Source organism: Bombyx mandarina, chromosome 15 (assembly GCF_030267445.1).
Source record: "Bombyx mandarina strain Sakado chromosome 15, ASM3026744v2".
Lineage (NCBI taxonomy): Eukaryota > Metazoa > Arthropoda > Insecta > Lepidoptera > Bombycidae > Bombyx > Bombyx mandarina.
The window spans coordinates 5,480,103-5,501,075 of NC_143221.1; the positions used below are offsets into that span (position 1 = coordinate 5,480,103).

Here is a 20,973-nt window from a genome sequence, read left to right on the forward strand (position 1 = left end):
TAAATTATAGGGTCAACTGCCGATGGGTGGAGCACCGCCGTCCGGTAACGGTCCTCAAGGTCCTCTAGGCGGACCGATGCCAATGGGTGGACCTCCAACGCACGGTGTACATCCTGGACAGGGTATGCCACCCGGCGCTCCTGGACATATGCCATCTCATCACTCAATGATGCCGGGTCAAGGGCCTCCACCTCATGGTGCGAATACTGGGCCTTATGGCCATCCACCACAGGCTGGTTCTACGCCACCTGCCCAAAGTGGCGGTCAACCTACCTCAGGGGGCGCATCTACAACCGGGCCCATGCAGCACCCACCTTCAGCTCAGACGCCGCCTCATGGACAAGGCCCGCCGCAGTCGTCTTCTTCTTCTAATGGAGCTCCACCATCCTCTTCACCCATGCAAGGGTCCCTTCCTGTTACTGGGCCCGACAATCTAAATGCTCTTCAACGTGCAATCGATTCCATGGAAGAAAAAGGTCTCCAAGAAGATCCCCGTTATTCACAGTTATTAGCTCTTAGAGCCCGCTCAAATCCACAAGATCCTAGTAAAGGACTTTTTTCAAATACGCAACTCTGTCAGTTAAAGTAAGTATAAAAAAAATTAAATTAAAAAATTAATTTTGCACTACGATCCTCTATTTTTATGCCTAAAGAAGTCATGAGCTATCGCCACAAAATCAGTTTGAAAAGATTAGGACAGCCGTTACACAATACGATTTGAGATCGCTCAGGATGAGTGGCAGCATTCATGTGGAGATGTCTATGGGTTCTGGCCATAGTTAAACCGGGATCTATTCCGCCAACTAAAAAAGATTAGAGAGAATCTACCACTGGATCGAAGTCGCGACCCACTGAGAGATCAAGCGAGAAACTCAGTGTGCTGTGTCTAGGGGTTAGTTCTAGTTAGTCTTAATCGACGAGTTGACGAGGACAGTGACCGGTGCTTGAAGAACCTGAATACGGAAAAGCGCTGGCTGAATTTATATTACAAAAAGCATATCGAAAATTTTGTTTTTAAAAAGCAGTAATCCGACTTCGATTATTAAATACCATTTAAATAAAGTATTGATATTATACAAAAACTAGCGACCCGCCCTCGCTTCGTTTCGGAAACTGTAATTTATTATTGATTTCTCCACTATTTAATGGATGATATACATATAAACCTTCTTCTTCAAAATCAAAATTCGTTGCGTAGTTTTAAAGATCATCATACATAGGATATAGGGACAGATGAAGCGACTTTGTTTTATACTATGTAGTGATAATAGTTAAATATTGATTGAGTTTGATTCATCCCAACGAATTGATTTAGTTGAACTATTTGTTAAGTAATATGCTTTCAATCACAATAATTTTGTTGGTCGCAGAGCACAGATTTCGGCGTATCGGAATCTCGCCAGAAATCAACCCTTGCCGCCGCAAGTGGCCGCCCTGGCTACGGGCAAACGTACCGGCGAGAGTCCTCCGGAGTGTCCGACCCCGCCCGCGAGCGGCGCGTACGGCGAGGCGCAGGGCGCGGCGGGCAAGCCTCCCGCTGCGCACGGCGGCGCGCCTCCCACCCCGCTGCCCATGACTGGACAAATGGCTCCACCTACACAGCACACGCCCCCCCTTGTTAATCCGGTAACTAATTATATTCATGTTTCATCACTTGAATTCTGGAATGGAAAATATTTTTTTATTATAAATAAATACTAGCTTTTGTCCGCGACTTCGTCCGCGTGGAATAGTTACTTTGGCATAACGCTAAATATTACCCGTCTCTTCATTTACGTAGAAAGTGAAAATATTTTTGAATAATAGAATGTTAAGGAGCTATTTAAGGTACCAAAATCATGCTTTTTAACCGACTTCAAAAGAGGAAGTTATTAATTCGATCATATTTTTTATATATGTAAAAAATGATGCATAAAAAACGTTATAGTGAGCCAACCTTAATATATAGACATAATATGCTGTCGCGGACTTTTTTTAGATCTTTTAAAGGGGAACAATTTTTTCAGACATTATTTTAGCGAAACTTTAACCGTTTCCGCAGCGCAAGCAGTGGAAGCTCTCAAAAGGGAAAAAACCCCTTTATTGGTGCTCCGCTTACATTGGTCTTAGCGTGATGTTATATAGTCTATAGCCTTCCTCGATAAATGGGCTATCTAACACTGAAATAATTTTTCAAATCGGACCAATCGTTCCTGACATTAGCGCGCTCAAACAAACAAACCCTTCAGCTTTATAATATTAGTATAGATAAACAAACGTAATACAATCTAATTATGATTTATCTGTCGTAGCCGGTGGGTGGAGTGCCGCTTCGTGGCCCCGCGCCATTGCGTCCCTCGGCTCCTGGAGCTCCCGGGACTCCACAAACGCAGCAGGTGAGTTTTATTTATAATTCTCCATGAGCAGACTATTTTACTTCTGTAACTTGCGTCAAAATTACTTCACATTCGTATCGTAATGCCCACGGTGAAATTACTTTAGATAAAAATCTTTTGTCTAGCTACCTGGAGCCAAACAAAATCGTGTGACCACCATGCCCAAACCTGTCGGAATCGACCCCGTGCAGATATTGAACGAAAGAGAAAACAGGTAACATGAAAGCAAGAAACTTATTACAAATGGATGCCTCCAATAAACACTACTCTAACTCAAAATTTTGAAATTTTCGTTTTTCACGCAAATCGCTTCACTATGTTAAAAGTATTACAATTAATCATTATTAATGGGGTTCGAAACAAGAGTTGGCTACAAGAGCTGGCTACACAAAAAAAAACCATAAATATATCTGCAATAATAAAGATTTTATCAACTTTTTTCGTTTAAATGCTCCTCCTGTAAATCTACGAATTTGGAGTTAGCGTAGTCTTCATTGGAGGCATCGAAATGGTACACACAATAGTAGATGCAACAAACGTGATACTATTATATGTATGTATGTATGTATATGTTATTGTGTGTATATACATATATGTTTTGTGTATGTATTTGTAGCTTAATATAAATTTCATTGCACCTACCACTATTTACTCTGCACTACCTTTGGTTGACTGGTCGAGAATGACTTAAGCATTAAGTTCGCCAATGTAAATTTTACATGAAGTGTAATAAATAAATAAATAATTAAAATTTTCAGGATTGCAGCACGAATAGCTCATCGTATAGAAATATTATCAAACCTACCCGCCAATATGCCTGACGACCTTCGGTTACAAGCTCAAATCGAGCTCAGAGCACTCCGAGTGATTAATTTCCAAAAGCAATTACGTTCAGAGGTGTGTTTTACTTCATTGTAATTTCCCGTACTTCCGCCTCACAGTGTCTTATAAGTAAACTGTGATAAGAAAACCTTGATTATATAGTAGTTGCGTGCAAACACAGAAAAAAAAATTTATATTGGTCCATTTTAATAGTGTGCCTTTAATTTTAATCAAAATTGTTCTAGATATTAGGTCAAGTCCGCCGTGATACAACACTAGAGACCGCTGTAAACATAAAGGCCTATAAGCGCACCAAACGACAAGGTTTGCGAGAGGCCCGAGCCACTGAGAAACTTGAGAAACAACAAAAACTGGAGGCCGAGAGGAAACGACGACAAAAGCACCAAGAATTCCTACAAACAGTTCTTCAGCACGGTAAATGTTTTATTACATTGTTATAATAGTACTATACAGTTCGTAACTGTTTATGTTCTATGAGTTGCATCTAAATTTGTAGGGTTTCGTAGTTAAATTACAAAAAAAAATTGTATGTTTGTGAAATGTGAACCATTTAAGATTCATTTTATTTAGGAGTTTATGTGTTTTAGTGAGATTTGTAATGTACCTACGTTTATTTTCTTAAAATCGATCGATAAGATCGATCTTTTATCAGCGTATTACTTAAAGTAGTACTATTATTATTACTAGAGGTCCCGCAGTAGTCGAAATTCGACTATAGGTAATTAATTGGAATTGTAATTTTTTACACTATTATGATTGTATTTTATACTTCTATAATTACGAATTTCGCCAAGACTACACTATAAAAAATATTAATAAAGACAATTTGACCACAGACGTCAAGAACAAAAATTTGACAATAAATAAATAGTATGCATGCGTGTGTGCGTCAAATACATGGTAGTGTGTGTAATGTTTTCTTTAATTGATTTAATGTATCTTTTAAGCATTATTTAAAAAAAAAATTAGCATTGTGCACTCCTTCTCTATATTCTCTATAAGTGTGGAAAATTTCATACTCCTCCGTCCGCGCAATTTTCGTAAAAAGGGATACAAAGTTTTTGCTTCACGTATTAATATATAGATTATTTTTATCTCGCTACGATGACGAGAGTCGATATTTAAAATAGTATTCTAAATAAAATAATTAATCATTAATTTTGAACACTATTGTATTGTAGTTAAGGATTTCAAGGAATATCACCGTAACAACCTAGCTAAAACAGCACGCATCAATAAATCAATCATGAACTATCACGCTAACGCCGAACGAGAACAGAAGAAAGAACAGGAACGCATAGAAAAAGAGCGCATGCGGCGGTTAGTATTTACTAATATTAACTAAGACATACAAATAATTGATTACTTTCCGAAACATGCCCATTTAAACACTTTTGTCATAACAGGTTAATGGCAGAAGACGAAGAAGGTTACCGTAAACTGATCGATCAAAAGAAAGACAAAAGATTGGCGTTCTTATTGTCACAGACTGATGAGTATATAGCCAGCCTTACCGAGATGGTCAAGCAGCACAAGCAAGAGCAACGTAAAAAACAACAAGAAGAGGAACGGAGGAAGAGGGTAATTACTTTTTTATACTATTATCTTCTAATGTAAGCGGTAGGCAGCGGCTTGGCTTTGCCCTTGCCATTGCTGAGGTCCATGGGCGACGGTAACCACTCACCATCAGGTGGGCCGTATGCTCATCTGCCTACTAGGGCAATAAAAAAATAATAATAACGTGTATATAGAAACTATAGGTTGTATATCAAGAAACTATAAACAAATATCTATTTTCTTTAGTAAAATTTTGTTTGTAATTGCAGAAATCAAGAAAGAAGAAGTTGCTGGAAGGTGGAGAGATTGACGCTTTGGATGACAGCTCCCAGACTTCAGACTCAAGAGTCAGCGTCGTGGATCCCAAGTCTGGCGAAGTAAAAATATTGTTTTATAAAACAATTTTACAATTGTTTTAAAGAAGTTACACCCAAACAAACTTGTACTAAAAACATCATTTGTTCACCTATTTAATGAGAAACACTAATATTGAAATATTTAAGAGAAGAATAAATTGTAAACAACCAGTACAAATTATAATATGTTTAATATTACAACTTCACTTGAACAGACTTAATTTCCTATTGAATACTTCGTAGATACTGAAGGGTGAAGATGCGCCGCTGCTGTCTCAATTAAAGGATTGGATGGAGACCCACCCTGGATGGGAAGTAATGTCTGATTCCGATGATTCTGGTGACGACAGCCAAGACGATGATGGTATGCTATTATTTTATAGTATGTATTATGTTCATTGTTGTGGCCTAAAATATATGTAGCGATCTCGGAGGGGAGTGCTGTAGCGAGTCTGAGTGCGGCCCTGCGCTGATACGGTCCTGCGCTGGAGCATCGCACTATATATAATATTCGTCGGTACTCGCAAAATGTTTTTTTATTCCGTTGAGTTCGAGACAAAACATACGCTGGTGCTCCGCTATTAACATTTCTATTTGATCGCTCTTTAATTAAATATAAAATTGTAATTAGTGGTATCACTGCAACAAAACCATAGTTGGTACCACAGATATGATGATGTCTGGTGTACTCGTATCAAGTGATGCTACTATATTGGCATTGAAATACCGCAGACAAGTACCCATTTTAAAAGATATACATAGGTACTTGCTCACGAAAGAATGTATTGATCGAGGAATACACTGTGTAATGAAACTGAATAGGTGGTAGGTACCTAACCTTACGGGCGTTCAATCTGTCCTTCCACGTGTATTTATCCGCAAGCATTAGCTACTAATTATGTTACAATAAAAAACGAAATATCTTAGGTATGTAAGCTGTATGTGGTCACAGTGGTCAAAATTGTCTTCTACAAGCTAAATTTTATATACTAAATTCAATCCTATTTATAATATTAATCTGAGATCAAAAGTAGTTAGGTTATGTAACATCATTCATTGTACTGAAATCATGTAAAACTTGAGTAAGCAGCAACAAATTTTTTTTTTTTTTTAAAACCTAAGCTAATAGCCTTGAGAGGCTATTCCAGCATAACCTTATCTAGTAGGTGAGCTCACGGGGCTCAAACCTGACGACGTTGCTAACACGAACCCTAGCAAGAGAATCTACCACCGGATCGGAAATGCGACCCACTGAGAAGATCCGGCGAGAAACTCAGTGGGCTGTGTCTGAGAGTTAATTTACTCGTCGAGCCCTTCGTCGCAAGCGACAGGTTCGACGAGAACGGTGACCGGAGCAGCAACAATAATGTAGTACTATTAATAATTTATAGAAAAGAGAAAAGACAGGCACAGAGACGACAGAGGCGATCGCGAGAAAACCGACGAAGAGAAAGCGCGAGATATGATTAAAAAGGCCAAAGTCGAGGACGATGAATATAAAACTGAGGAACAGACCTACTACAGGTATGTTTTCAGTTACTGAATTATCTACAATATAATATTATTAAAAAAAAAAAACTAAACCAATCACATTAATTAATTTTACGTGTTTGTTGTAATTCGCCACAAGTACGTAACGCCCTATTGAGTATTTTTGCCGCGAAACAAACATGACTTTTGCCTCAAAGGGTAAATTAACCTTTTTTCAAAATATAAGTTTGGCAGTGACAAAGACCATTGTATCTGTTCATGAAGCTTTTACGAGAAGAAAAGAACTTCAACTGTCATTAAAATTTCCGCATTTGTTGAACGCACCCTATTCATATTAAATATTTCGATTTCAGCATTGCTCACACAGTTCACGAGTCCGTAACAGAACAAGCTAGTATTCTAGTGAACGGAAATCTCAAAGAATATCAAATAAAGGTATTTTTATCTGAATGTCTAACGTTAATGACGACACTATTATCCACAATACCCACGATCTCATCATGCCATTGAATGTGATTTTTTAAATTTATTTGCAATCTACAGATAATATGTTGAACATAATATTAAAAACAAGTGAAAATGGAGCTATTAACATCACAAGACCATTTAAAGGTTTTTAATCGAAATTTACAAACAACATTTACAATATAAAAGTTTACCAAGCACTTTTTTGAAAATCTATCTCATGCTTGAATTAATAGTTAACATCTTATTAAATTATTCATCATGCTTAATCTGTTCTTGTTCAAACCTGTATTCTTGCCAACATTATATCGTTAACTTTGTGCTCACAGGGCTTGGAATGGTTGGTGTCACTATTCAACAATAATCTTAATGGAATTTTGGCCGACGAGATGGGCCTGGGTAAGACTATTCAGACTATTGCACTGGTCACCTACCTCATGGAAAAGAAGAAAGTGAATGGACCTTATCTAATTATCGTACCGTTGAGGTAAGTAAAATTTACGAACATGCTTTGCTGTATAAATCACTACCACTAGAAACAATCTTACTTCATGTAGAATCTCATAAACCGAATGAGATGACGGTTGAGCAAGAACTACTTTATTGTTTTTTAATTGACTACGGTACACTACTATCCTATTACATATTTTAATCACTAGATGACCGTAAGTATCAATTAAACAATTATTATTTTGATGTTAATAAATATTTTATAACATTAAAGTTTTCCTAAAATTATAGATTTCAAATGAATTTATGTTGTTTGCTTAACATGCAGTACTCTTTCAAACTGGGTATTGGAGTTCGAGAAGTGGGCTCCTACAGTTTCGGTCGTTTCGTACAAGGGCTCTCCGCAGTCACGTCGCCTGGTGCAAGCTCAGATGCGATCCACCAAGTTCAATGTGCTGCTCACTACCTACGAGTACGTCATCAAGGATAAGGGAGTTCTAGCCAAGGTCCATATTATATTAAAGCGAATAGATAAGAATAATTTTATACACACTTTACCACTAGGAGTTAATTTTAATTAAAAAAAGAAATTAATTTTTTGCCTATTAATAGAAATTTTATTTAAAATAAATTCTGTTCACCAACTGTTTTCCACATTACCCTACTACCAAAAATGTACATTATGTATCAGTTGTTACAATTTCAAGTTTATCGAATTCTAAGAACACAATTTAAAGACTCCTCCCACTGAGTGTAGTAGCAATTTTGTATATTTTTGTTTCGTTTATTGCCCTACTACAATAGTGACATCATTATGTTGAACCTAATTTGTTATATAGTTATTTTGATAAGCATGCTGTGCTTATCGAAAAATTATGCCTCTGTGCTTTGAAGATTTTAACATTTGTTGTCCGTTCCTTCCAACATTCCGCCAAAACTACCAGTTCGTTGAAACTTCAAAATCATACGACTCTACAATGACTTTTTCCCAATGATAACCCATTTAAAGTACAGTCATATTTTCTATCAGTATACTCGTATTTAAAATATATCGAAAATTTTAAATTTTGTTTGTTTCATTATATTATATTCCTTTGCACTCTAGGTACAATGGAAGTACATGATAATTGACGAAGGTCATCGGATGAAAAATCATCACTGCAAACTAACACAAGTACTAAACACTCACTACATCGCGCCGCACCGTCTGCTCCTGACTGGTACGCCGCTGCAAAACAAACTACCAGAACTCTGGGCACTACTGAACTTCCTATTGCCATCTATATTTAAGAGCTGTTCTACTTTCGAACAATGGTTCAACGCTCCGTTTGCAACAACCGGTGAAAAGGTAAGCATTAAGCCATAAACTGTGCCTCTTCTTAAAATCTGTACTAATATATAAATCTATAGTGGTTTTTACGGATGTTCCGTTATAACTACTGAACCATGCATCCGATTGACTTGAAACTTGGTATCCATGTAGAAAATACATGTACTTAATGGATAGGCTAATATTTATATGAGTGCTGGATTCCCTACACTAGTTGCGGGGGCGTTAATGATGAGAATCTTTTTGGGGGTGAGAAATAACAATGTTAATTTTTTAATGCCCAGCGAAGCGGACGGGTATAGTTAGTAATATATAAATCTACGGTGGTTTTTACGGATGTTCCGTTATAACTACTGAACTATGCATCCTATTGATTTGAAACTTGGTATTCATGTAGAAAATACATGTACTTAATGGATAGGCTAATATTTATCTGAGTGTTGGACGCCTTAATAATAATGACAATAAATAATAATGTTAATTTTAAATACCCAGCGAAGCGGGCGAGTACGGCTAGTAACTATAATTTTTAATGTCTACATTTAACCATTTGTCTGAGAAAAACAAAATCATGTTTATCTCCTTTATACAGGTGGAATTAAATGAAGAAGAAACAATTTTAATTATTCGTCGTCTGCATAAAGTATTACGTCCGTTCTTGCTACGACGACTGAAAAAAGAAGTCGAGAGCCAACTACCTGACAAAGTCGAATACATCATCAAGTGCGACATGAGTGGGCTACAGAGAGTACTTTACAAGTAAGGGACGTCTTATCTTAAGAAAAATAAACATTAATTATATTCCTCAAATAGACTTTCTATTCAAGTATGAATACCGTCGGAAGTGGAATAAGCTGTCCAGCTATCTGTATTCTTATTACTTACTCAATAATAACCATAAATTATATAACAATATAAATATTACTTGTCTATGTAATGGCTTGTCTTGTCTAATACCTTGTATGCTGATGAAAAAGAATGACGTCCGCGAGTTTAGTAATAAATTGAATGATATAATAAATTCAATAAATTGAAATAAATATATTTAATATTGAAGAAATTCATTTAATTAAATATAGCTGTGTATCTCTTATTTTATGCAGTTCAGTTTTAACTTAAACTTGCAAAATCCTGATAAATCACAAAAATTTCTTTTTTATGCTTTTTATATCAAACATATCATGTAAACATATCTGAGCCACACACAGGCTTTACAAAAATACAAAATTCCAGACATATGCAGTCCAAGGGAGTTTTGCTGACGGATGGGTCTGAGAAAGGGAACAAAGGAAAGGGTGGCGCTAAAGCTTTGATGAACACGATCGTACAGCTCCGGAAGCTGTGTAATCATCCCTTCATGTTCCAGCACATAGAGGAAAAGTTCTGTGATCACCTCGGTACTGGTGGCACTGTTGTTTCCGGGTAACTACAAGCTTAAATATGTTCTCTGTGCTCTTTTTAACTATCACGCGTTAGTTTTTGATAAAGAATACAATGTAAAAAAATTTACTCTTAAAAGTTTCATAGTTTTTATTGACATTTGTTCATTCATTAAATCATACTAAAAATATATAGCCTTCATACCCGATCCTGTAGACCGAATGGTAAACCGTCGACGTCGCTCAAAGCACGCCATCACGGATCCTCCTGATCCATTAACGGTGCTTTTAGGCACCACAAGCACCGGTCACCGTCCTCGTCGAACCCGTCGCTTGCGACGAAGGGCTCGACGAGCGAATTAACCCATAGACACAGCCCACTGAGTTTCTCGCCGGATCTTCTCAGTGGGTCGCGTTTCCGATCCGGTGGTAGATTCTGCGAAGCACTGCTCTTGCTAGGGTCAGTGTTAGCAACTCTCCGGTTAGAGCCCCGTGAGCTCACTTACACACGCTAGGGTAAGCTGACATAGCCTCTCAAGGCTATCAACATAGGTAGGAATAAAAAATATATATAGCCTTTTTAAAAAGTTATTTTGTATTGCTTAAAACTACTGTTTGGTATTGTGATGCAGGGTATATAAAAGTTATTTCTAATTAACACAGGCCAGATCTGTACAGAGCTTCCGGCAAGTTCGAGTTGCTTGACCGGATATTGCCGAAGTTGAAAACAACTGGTCACAGGGTGCTTGTGTTCTGTCAGATGACGCAGTGCATGACCATCATCGAAGATTACCTTTCGTGGAGAGCTTTCCAATATTTGAGGTAATTTTAGAATACTTTGATTTCTCAAATTTCTCAACCTGTGTGCTTAGTGCGAGTTTTTTAATGTTCTCGATAGCGTAAAAGTTAGCCCAATTTTGTATGCAGTTGAAACAGCGCCCCTAGCGGCAAACGTAGGCAAACTATCCCATTCCATACAAATATGAGCTAACTTTTACGCTATCGAGAACGTTAAAAAACTCGCACTAAGCACACAGATCCATACTGACTGACATTAATGACAATATCAATTTTACTAGCTGACCCGGCAAACGTTGTTTTGCCATGTATGTTATTTCTAGGAAACATTGAGAGTAATATAAATTTTTTAATTTTAAGTCATGACAAACTAAAAACAAACAACTTGCCAAAAAAAATAAAGTTTATAATTAACAAATATAAAATAGGGGTGGATCATACAGGGATGAAAAATTGAGAATAACATCAAATTTTTTATTTTAATTCATGACAAAATAAAAATAAATATGAAAATACTGCCAAAAAAATTAAAATGTATAATTAACAAATAAAAATAAGGGTTGATCGTAGAGGGGTGAAAATATAGGGTTGTATGTATTTTTGTATGCTGTATCATAAAAAAATAAAAACAAAAAATGTTGTCTAAAAAATAAAAATAAAATTTTTGGGGTGGACCACCCTTAAACATTTAAATGGATGAAAAATAGATGTTGTCCGATTCTCCACGTTGGCCGATATGCACGCTAAGATTCACGAAAATCGGTCGAGCCGTTTCGGAGGAGTTCAATCACGCACACCGTGACACGAGAATTTTATATATTAGATTCATAGTATTCCGATGGAATCGTTTAGCTTTCGTTTTGTTTCAATAGATTGGACGGTATGACCAAGGCAGAGGATCGCGGAGAGCTACTGAAGAAATTTAACGACGCCAATTCTGAATATTTCATATTTTTACTGTCGACTCGCGCTGGAGGTCTCGGTCTCAACTTGCAGAGCGCTGATACTGTTATCATCTTCGATTCGGACTGGAATCCGCATCAGGTAACTCAACAAATATGATCTTCAATAACAATTTCTCAAACATTTTTCTTGAAAGTACATTTGGTATTTTGTTTTCTCTTGTAAACAGATATAAACATATAGTTGCACATTCAGCGTGATGCATAACATCCATCTCCAAACATCTCGTCTCTTCTTTTTTTCCTTGTGTGTCAAATAGCGTCATTCACTTAGTACTTTAATACTTTCTAGTTCGCGTTTGTATAAGCCTTTTATTTTCTAACTTGCCTCTGTAAATTCCTGTACACAACAAAGTAAATGAATAACAATTAATTGTAACTACAGAGTGCGAGTACGAACACTAGAACCAATCAATAATTCACTCAATCAATAATTGACTTCGACTGAGACATGTGTATGTCTCATTAATGTAACAAAAAATGGAATTACTAAAGGTACAAGATACAAGTATAGGGCTATTTGTTGCCCATGCCCTAAAGTCCAAGATTCTTAATTCACCAAAATAAGCCATTAAGGTACAAGATACAAGTATAGGGCTATTTGTTGCCCATGCCCTAAAGTCCAAGATTCTTAATTCATCAAAATAAGCCATTATTTTATAATAGCTATTTGACTCGTTTTACCAACCACAAAATTTACACAATATGCTGACTTGAGATAAGATTTATGGTGAAAAACAAGAGTACTTAATGTTTGATATCAAGATTTGTTAAATCTTTTTTTTTTTGCTTAGATGGGTGGACGAGCTCACAGCCCACCTGGAGCCCATAGACATCTACGACGTAAATGCGCCACCCACCTTGAGATATAAGTTCTAAGGTCTCAAGTAGTTACAACGGCTGCCCCACCCTTCAAACCGAAACGCATTACTGCTTCACGGCAGAAATAGCCAGGGTGGTGGTACCTACCCGCGCGGACTCTGAAGAGGTCCTACCACCAGTAAAGCATTTTTCACCATAATTGATGTTTTGTCTGTTGTTTCTATTAGGATCTACAAGCTCAAGATCGTGCTCATCGTATCGGCCAACGGAATGAAGTACGTGTGCTCCGACTCATGACCGTCAACTCTGTAGAAGAGAGAATTTTAGCTGCTGCCAGGTGAGATTGTTACGCTGCCACGACACTAAATCAGAACCTTCGTTTAAAACTCTTAACGATAATAAATATTGAGAAAACGGAAAAATTGTATCATTATGTCAACTTTTGTGCTAGGATGCTAGGAGCACACAAATTTGTCTACCCGCGTTCTAAAAATTAACAATATATAACACCTAGACCACTGCGTATTTTCAACTAAATAATACTTCCTCTACTCTGTAGATACAAATTAAACATGGACGAAAAAGTCATCCAAGCTGGTATGTTCGATCAGAAGTCTACTGGATCTGAGCGGCAACAATTTCTGCAAAGTATTCTGCATCAAGACGGAGATGATGAAGAGGTATCTGTAATGATATTTATTAAAAAAAAAGTATAGTCTCATTTAGTGTGTATGGAATCTGTGGTAGGCATTTTTTCACAATTAAAAATAAATGGCTGCGCTATCATCTGATCATGTATTCAACTTGCAACTTTGTATTTTTGATAACCATATCGACGCTTGAAAGCCAAACGTGACTAAGCGACAATGCGTGAACTTTACAGTAAACTAATTTAAAGTTGAAATACCTGATAAAATTTTATTTTAACCAATGTAGCTGCAGGATTGAAATGATTTTAATAGACCTAGAAATATTATTTTTTTGCGCATCGAATATGGTTATTGCCTATCATTTATATACAGAGCAGTTATTGCCACTTAATCACGTTTAACTTTCAAGCGTCGATATGTATAAATCGCGTATAGATCTTATAAAAATACAAAATATTGACCTATTAATAAAATATAAGTGACATGAGGTATGAATGAAAATGGGAAGTTAGTTGGGTGTTCATTTCCCTTAAAATTATGGATTATTGTCTGGTTGTATTAAAAAAAAATCCACCGGTTGCGTCGTTAGCACTTATCTTGCAGTTGTGTTTAGATGACATAAGAATCTATTCAAGGAATTCGATGTTTTTATAAGTTATTATGAACTATGTGTACTAGGGTCGAACTAATATTCAAATACATCAATAAATAAAACTAAAAAGCAATTTAAAAAAATACAGGAAGAAAATGAAGTTCCCGATGACGATCTCATTAACGCAATGATAGCGCGTTCGGAAGAAGAGCTGGAGATATTCAAACAAATAGATTTGGAACGTAAAAAGACTGAGAAGCATTCAAGGCTTATCGAGGAGTCAGAGCTGCCAGATTGGCTTGTGAAGGACGATGATGAAGTTGTCTGCAATAAGGTAAGCTATTTATTCATCCGGAGTAATTCTTAACATTATTCATTATTGTTGAAGAATACCTTGCTGGTGTCGCGGGTGGTCTAGTGAATTATGTGCGCCTCCTATGCCAGTTTTTTTTAACGCTGGGGAATCCGTTTACGGATACCTGGTGGAGAGGGGGGACCGGGTTATGTCGGACTCCGGCACCTCTATGGACTCCTATGCCTGGGATCGCTTCGAGACAAAATTTTTTTTTAAACTTATAATAAATTGTATTGAATTATTTATATAATTCTAATATTCGTAACGCAAAGTGCGTTTACGCAGTTTGCCTGTCTGACATGAGGAACATAAAACTCATTTCAAGTCCTCGAAAGAATGGGCAGAGAAATACTCTTACAGATGGTTCAAACAGTTCAAAGAGCTTGTGGACAATCCCCGTACCATCATCAACCTTTAAAAATATCTCGACCTAGTAAAATTGGTAATAGTATCACAGCCTCAAATTATTTTTTGTTAAAATAGTTGACGACACTATGAAAATAATCTTCATAAAGTTTAGGGCACCACTATTTCTAATTAGTACACATATTATATGTTGGTGAGAATTCATTGAAGATTCTGTTGTAGAGAAATACAGTTTAAACTAACTGAAAATATATTTTTTATTACTATAATCTGTCTTAGGGTCAAGGCTGGAATTATTTAGATGAAGACGAGACCCTCGGACGCGGGTCGAGACAACGCAAGGAAGTTGACTACACGGACTCGCTCACGGAGAAAGAGTGGCTGAAGGCTATCGATGAGGAGTTTGAGGAAGAAGAAGAAGAAGAAGACGACGAGGATGAAGTTCTCGATAAGAAGAAGAAGAAGGGACGTAAGCGACGGTAAGAATATATTGAAGCGCTCTGTAATTGGGCTATTTTCTCCTTACCTTTACAAACAATGCAAATACTTGTGCAGCTCATATTTCACGAATTAATCTCTTAACTTATATATTTTGTTGTATATTTTTTGTAATGGATTATAGGATTGATCTGAATTTTGAAATCGTGATTCTGGGATGAAGTCCTGTCGGCATGTACGCCTGCGCGATCGCCTAATTATGCGGCAAAGCAGAAACAAATGAATTGGTAAAAAAATCTCCTGTTCTCTCATTATGGTATATTTTGTTGTGTTTTAGACGAAATCAGGACGATTCTGACGAAGACGAAGTACCCACATCGTCCAAGAAGAAAAGCAAAACAGAAATCAATCTTCTGAAGAAGAGACTGAAAAATATCATGAAGAAAATAATTGATTATGCAGATGAGTTAGTTCTTATTTTATTTAAATATTGTATGGTACGATCTTCTGAAAAGAATTAGATAATTTCGTTTATTTTATTTTTGCAGGAATGGACGAGTTTTGTCTGAACCATTCATGAAACTGCCGTCGAGACGTGAGTTACCTGACTACTATGATATTATCAAGAAACCACTGGACATCAAGAAAATCGTTAATAGGATTGAAGAGGGCAAGGTAAGCTACGTCAACTGTGACATGTTAGTGCACCGTAATGAGCATTGCAATGATGAACGATTTTTTTTTTTGTAAGGTATAAGCTGGAACAAAAGAGTATTCTTGCTATTTCTGACTCAGTTTACGTGTTAGAACCGATAGATATAGACAATATCGAACGAGTTTAATTGTAGTGACTGCTATTTTTTTAAAGTGTCACCGGTAAGGATAATATTGAATGGACTGGCTGTATCCTCACTAGATCATTGTAACTTTACGAGTATTGATCCTTTAAGTCTTTAAGTATGTATTGATGAAAATTTTTACTTCTACAGTACAACGATATATCTGATTTGGAGCGGGACTTTTTCACTTTATGCGCCAATGCGCAGACATACAACGAGGAGGCCTCACTTATATACGAAGATTCCGTAAGACTTCGGAATTTATTCATAGAACTACGACGAAGACACGAAAGTGGACAAAATTCTGATGATTCTGACGAAAATGAAAAAGGTATAATTTAACATTGATACAATGCTCTCACTTTTATATTTCACTATCTTAGAAGAAAACAACTGTCTGTTAAATTCTTAAATATTTTTGTGTCTGAAATAGCATTTCAATACATATAAAGAATGCTGTTCCAAAATTTGCAGCATATTTCGTCTACAATTAAATGTTGTAGTACCAATACAATTAATAAATATAGGATTAATTAATAAATACAATTAAATGTATTGGTAAATAAATACAATACTAGCCTTTCTTATTTATTGATTTTTAGTCTGCCCTTAACCACCTTGTGGGAGTATTGTTATTTAAAACATTTTAAGTCTGAAATAAGATTCAGTGACATTCATTCATTCACAGTCATTTTATTAATATACAGATGAAGAAGATTCAGATGGTGAGTTTAATAGATCAGTCAAAATGAAAATTAAATTGAAAGGCAAAGGAAAAAATACCCCTTCCAGGAAAAGGAAACCACGGAAGCACATCTCGGATGACGAATATTACGAAGAAGATTGAATTTGGGTGAAACTAAATTTAAGATTCATTTACATTCATTTAAAACTATTATTATAAATAAAGTAGTAAATACTGGTTTTAAAATGTTATTCACTCATATATCATTTGAAGTCAATGCTGGTTTCTTTTCGATTCTATTTCACATATCCATGTAGAAATAAAGCAAAATGAACATGTTTCCATATCAAAATAACAGCTTTTTACTAAATGAATATGAATGAAACACTGTACTTACTGTATTTATTATATCAAGAAAAAAAAATGTGTCTGTTTGTTCCTGTCAACTTCCAAACGGCTGGCCCCTTTTTGACGATTTTCAATGGCAAACTACTGACTTTATTAAGAATAAGTTAAGCTACTTCTATTTTTCATTATTATTTAAAGTTTTTATTTTATTTTTAATACCTGACAAAGCCACAGCCTGGCCGTGTTTAGCTCGTTTGTTATTAGTATAGGTTCTATATATCCGTTCGGGCATATGAGCAATACCACCACTAACTTGAGACACTTGTCAATTGAAATAATAATTGCTACGTTTCAATACAGTAATATTGCTTAACATTAGAAATATGAAAAACAGTGGTATCAGCTTGTGCGGATTCAAAACTCATTACGAGAGGCGGGTTTACTTAAGCAGGTTGTGCATTGCACACGGACGCTACATTGTTTAAAGACACCTTTGCTCATGACCAATACCTACTACAAACAGAAGTTGTAGGGAAAGTTCGGTACATAGTGGGGTTACTACCATGAAGTAACCATGACGATGGTGGTAAATATAACTGTCTGTCGGATTAACAGTCGTACAGACTGGTTCTTTGATAAATTTTGCTGTACTGTACAAACATTAAATATAACTAGTAAATATATAGTCGAAGTGTGTACTTTTATTTTACGTTTCCCCACTTAACAACAGTGTAATAAAGGCTTTTTGTGACTCCGCATGGCTCCATATCATTCGATTTATTTAGGTTATCTTTCTCCATCATCCTTTTCATAACAAAAACTTTTTTAAGTTACTACAATTTTCGATTTTCTGGTGTTTAAAATTGAAATAAACTATATAGTAAGTTTTTGCATTAAAACTGAAAATTTTTAAACAAAAAATTCTTAGACTTTTGTATCGATTAAGTTATCTCCTATAATTGAGCTAATATCCAAAACATTTAAATTGTCTACAAATTTAGTCCTTTACATTACATACTTATTTTTAAATCATTTTAGTATTTAAAGTTAGTAGTATAGTAAGTAATTGATAGTGTTTTAAAACTATGAAGTATTGTATTATTAAAAATTAGAACTGTGTTAAAAATAGTTACTGGTGTTTGGACGTCTTGAGAGTGCACAGGTACGAACCACCACCCTGCCTTTTTCTGCAGTGAAGCAGTAATGTATTTCGGTTTGAGGGGTGTGACAGCCGTTGTACTATTCTGAGACCTTAGAACTCATATCTCAAGGTAGGTGGCGGCATTTACTTTGTAGATGTCTATGGGCTCTAGTAACCACTAAACTAAGGTGGGCCGTAAGCTCGTCCACCCACATATGAATTATATAAATAAAAGGTTGGAATAGAATTTGAAAAGTAATTGATTTCATGGCTTTCATTATATGACAAGAATATTTCGATGGTTATGATAATATTAATGCAATTGTGCATGTTAATAATACATTACATGAAAAGTAATCTAAGCAAAGTTGTATCATTCTAGGTCTGGTAACTCTTGAAATTAATAAACCTTATTTGTGAAATTATTTTTATTTCTCATAATTTTTAATTTGGTATGGTTTATTTTTTAATAAAATTTCTTGAGTCTTTCAACTGCTTTTTTCTAACCTCACCCCATTTGTAATCCACTCCATGAACAATTTTCATATGTTTGTTAACACTGGGACTATGACTGAATCTTTGAGTACAAGTAGGGCAAGAATAGGGCTTTTCAGAACTGTGTTTCCTTTGATGACGATGCAGATCACCAAGTGTGAAGAAACAAACTTTACAAATGTTACATTTGTACTCCTTGTTTCCAGTATGCCTGAAGAATTAAACTTTTTCATGAAAATATACTAATATGTACATTTTACTAAATTTTATGGTGTTATGTCCCTCATACGCTATTGTGTTCACTATTTTACTAAAATATCATATGAAAAACCATAAAATATGTTGAGAGAATATACTTGTTGCTTGTTGCACATTATTTAAACACTAACCAGCCTTGAAGATGTATTAGATGAATGATATCTTTACTATATTTTTTCAGATAAAAAGTCAATATTTTTATTTAAAAAAGTGCTATTGCTTATAGAGAGATAAAAATCTGAACAGTAACAACATATTACCTCTTCAAATGTATAATGAAATTTTTCTTTGTGTGTGTTTTATACCCACACAAGTGACATTCCATATTTTTATCCACGTTGTGCTTTACTTTATGATTTATTAGTTCTGAAGAAGATACAAATGTATCACCGCAGTCCTCACAATTGTAATTATGAATATTATGATGTCGATTTATGTGTGTTTGTAGAGACCTTTTATATTTAAGTACTTTTTGACATATATCACATTTGAATTGACCAGTATTGTGAACAATTAAATGACTTTTTAATGCAAAGTCTAGTTTAAATTGTTTTCCACATATAAAGCAAGTAAAGTTTGAAGAGATGCTGTGCGTTTTACGATGAGCTGAAAGACTAGATCTTTGTGTAAAACTTTTTCCACACTCACAAACAAATGGTCGCTCTCCATTGTGTCTTCTCATGTGGTTTATTAAAGTTTGACTGTGTGGAGTTGAATAAGTACAAGTAGTACAATGATATAGTCTGTAGATACCATTGCCTGTGACAGTGCCTGCATGCTTGCGATTTTGATGCATGGAAATACTATGTTTTGACAATGAATTCATTGTTTTAAGAACTTTATCACATATTTGACATTTAAAAAAGTTACTTGTTTGTTTATTATTATCTAACAAAGTTCCCTCTGTTTCAGTTTTAACTTCCAAAAATTTATCTTCGTACAATGCTAGTTCATCTTTTTCGTCTTCACGACATTTTGAAGCATTCATTTCACGCGTAAAGCTTTTGCGAAAATCAGCAAACCGTTCGTAAATAGTAATACACATAATCCTGAAACAATTTACATTTTCCAATATTTTAAGACATTGGTTGCAAATTCCATTTGGCAAATCCTTTTCGGGGTTCATAACAATTTGAAAACATAAATAAAATTTGTCAAGAATTCCCTTTGATACAGAACTATCTGAAAATAAACGAGTAATATTGTTTTCACTTCGAAAGCATATTCTGCACATAACTGAATTGTGCTGCATGATTAACTTATTCAGATAAATAAGGTAGTATTAAAATTAGCATTTGTTTAATATTACACTAAGCTTAAATTCTTTTTTTTTTGCAGAGCTGCTAACTGCTTAACCTCTCAAATATATTAAGTGTATAATCTATGTGCTTAACTGCTAATTCGCCGTCCTACTTTAGAAAACTATTAAGATGTAGGTTTGTAGGTACTAGGGGTGAGGCGTATTTATCTGAACAGGTTCGTTTATGAAAAAATTTGGTATTGTTGTCTATAGAACGAAACAATTGTTCCATAATATTCCATACGTTGCGTTCTTTCATGCCACATCAAACAGCTAGAAACAAAACAGTTTGGAACAAGCTCTTTTCCCTTTTCACGTACAGAAATAGAAAAGATAGCATATATTACATCTTGTTCCCAGTTTGTAACATGCTCTTTTCTCCTTTCTCTTATTGTAATAGAAAAAGACAGCAATGACATTAATATTAATAAATCAAGTTGTCAGTCCTAAGCCTGAGAAAGCATGAAGGATTGTTTTCATTTTAAAAAATGTATTAAATCCATTTCATATGTATGACTATTCTTTTATGTGGAACATATTCTACTTAAAACATTAATAAACCTGTTGAAACGCAACAGCATGTTATTTTGGAACAGGCTACGAGAACTGTTCTTTCACTGGAACAGGTCTCTAATTTGACTTCTTACAGACCATCCCTAGTAGGTACCTACCTTTTAT

At 35.4% G+C, this 20,973-nt stretch overlaps 2 protein-coding genes across 3 annotated transcripts in view; one reads left to right on the forward strand and one right to left on the reverse strand.

Annotated features, from left to right (window-relative positions):
- Positions 1-18,734, forward strand: part of LOC114245537 (brahma chromatin-remodeling complex ATPase subunit) — a 28,605-nt gene extending 9,871 nt beyond the window's left edge. The window contains exons 2-28 of the mRNA XM_028177740.2: positions 11-585; positions 1,371-1,626; positions 2,292-2,375; positions 2,501-2,589; positions 3,134-3,272; positions 3,443-3,632; positions 4,400-4,538; positions 4,625-4,799; positions 5,045-5,152; positions 5,375-5,495; positions 6,523-6,655; positions 6,976-7,057; positions 7,417-7,574; positions 7,866-8,043; positions 8,643-8,885; positions 9,460-9,626; positions 10,101-10,289; positions 10,910-11,068; positions 11,917-12,088; positions 13,056-13,165; positions 13,388-13,508; positions 14,219-14,404; positions 15,071-15,270; positions 15,567-15,695; positions 15,778-15,904; positions 16,219-16,399; positions 16,776-18,734. Coding sequence (XP_028033541.2) covers positions 11-585; positions 1,371-1,626; positions 2,292-2,375; positions 2,501-2,589; positions 3,134-3,272; positions 3,443-3,632; positions 4,400-4,538; positions 4,625-4,799; positions 5,045-5,152; positions 5,375-5,495; positions 6,523-6,655; positions 6,976-7,057; positions 7,417-7,574; positions 7,866-8,043; positions 8,643-8,885; positions 9,460-9,626; positions 10,101-10,289; positions 10,910-11,068; positions 11,917-12,088; positions 13,056-13,165; positions 13,388-13,508; positions 14,219-14,404; positions 15,071-15,270; positions 15,567-15,695; positions 15,778-15,904; positions 16,219-16,399; positions 16,776-16,915 — 4,551 coding nt within the window. The 3' untranslated portion in view covers positions 16,916-18,734. The remainder of the gene's footprint in view (positions 1-10; positions 586-1,370; positions 1,627-2,291; positions 2,376-2,500; positions 2,590-3,133; positions 3,273-3,442; positions 3,633-4,399; positions 4,539-4,624; positions 4,800-5,044; positions 5,153-5,374; positions 5,496-6,522; positions 6,656-6,975; positions 7,058-7,416; positions 7,575-7,865; positions 8,044-8,642; positions 8,886-9,459; positions 9,627-10,100; positions 10,290-10,909; positions 11,069-11,916; positions 12,089-13,055; positions 13,166-13,387; positions 13,509-14,218; positions 14,405-15,070; positions 15,271-15,566; positions 15,696-15,777; positions 15,905-16,218; positions 16,400-16,775) is intronic.
- Positions 18,656-20,412, reverse strand: LOC114245539 (uncharacterized). 2 transcript variants are annotated; one of them, XM_089732882.1, is made up of 2 exons: positions 19,256-20,412; positions 18,656-18,948 (listed from the first exon to the last, which is right to left on the reverse strand). In XM_089732882.1, exons 1-2 carry the CDS (start codon positions 20,245-20,247, stop codon positions 18,702-18,704), a joined length of 1,239 nt encoding a protein of 412 aa, XP_089589008.1. In that variant the 5' UTR covers positions 20,248-20,412; the 3' UTR covers positions 18,656-18,701. The 2 variants fall into 2 exon arrangements, with proteins under 2 accessions (XP_089589008.1, XP_089589007.1); XM_089732881.1 differs by having other exon boundaries at positions 19,644-20,400.
- Between the last annotated feature and the right edge of the window lie 561 nt (positions 20,413-20,973).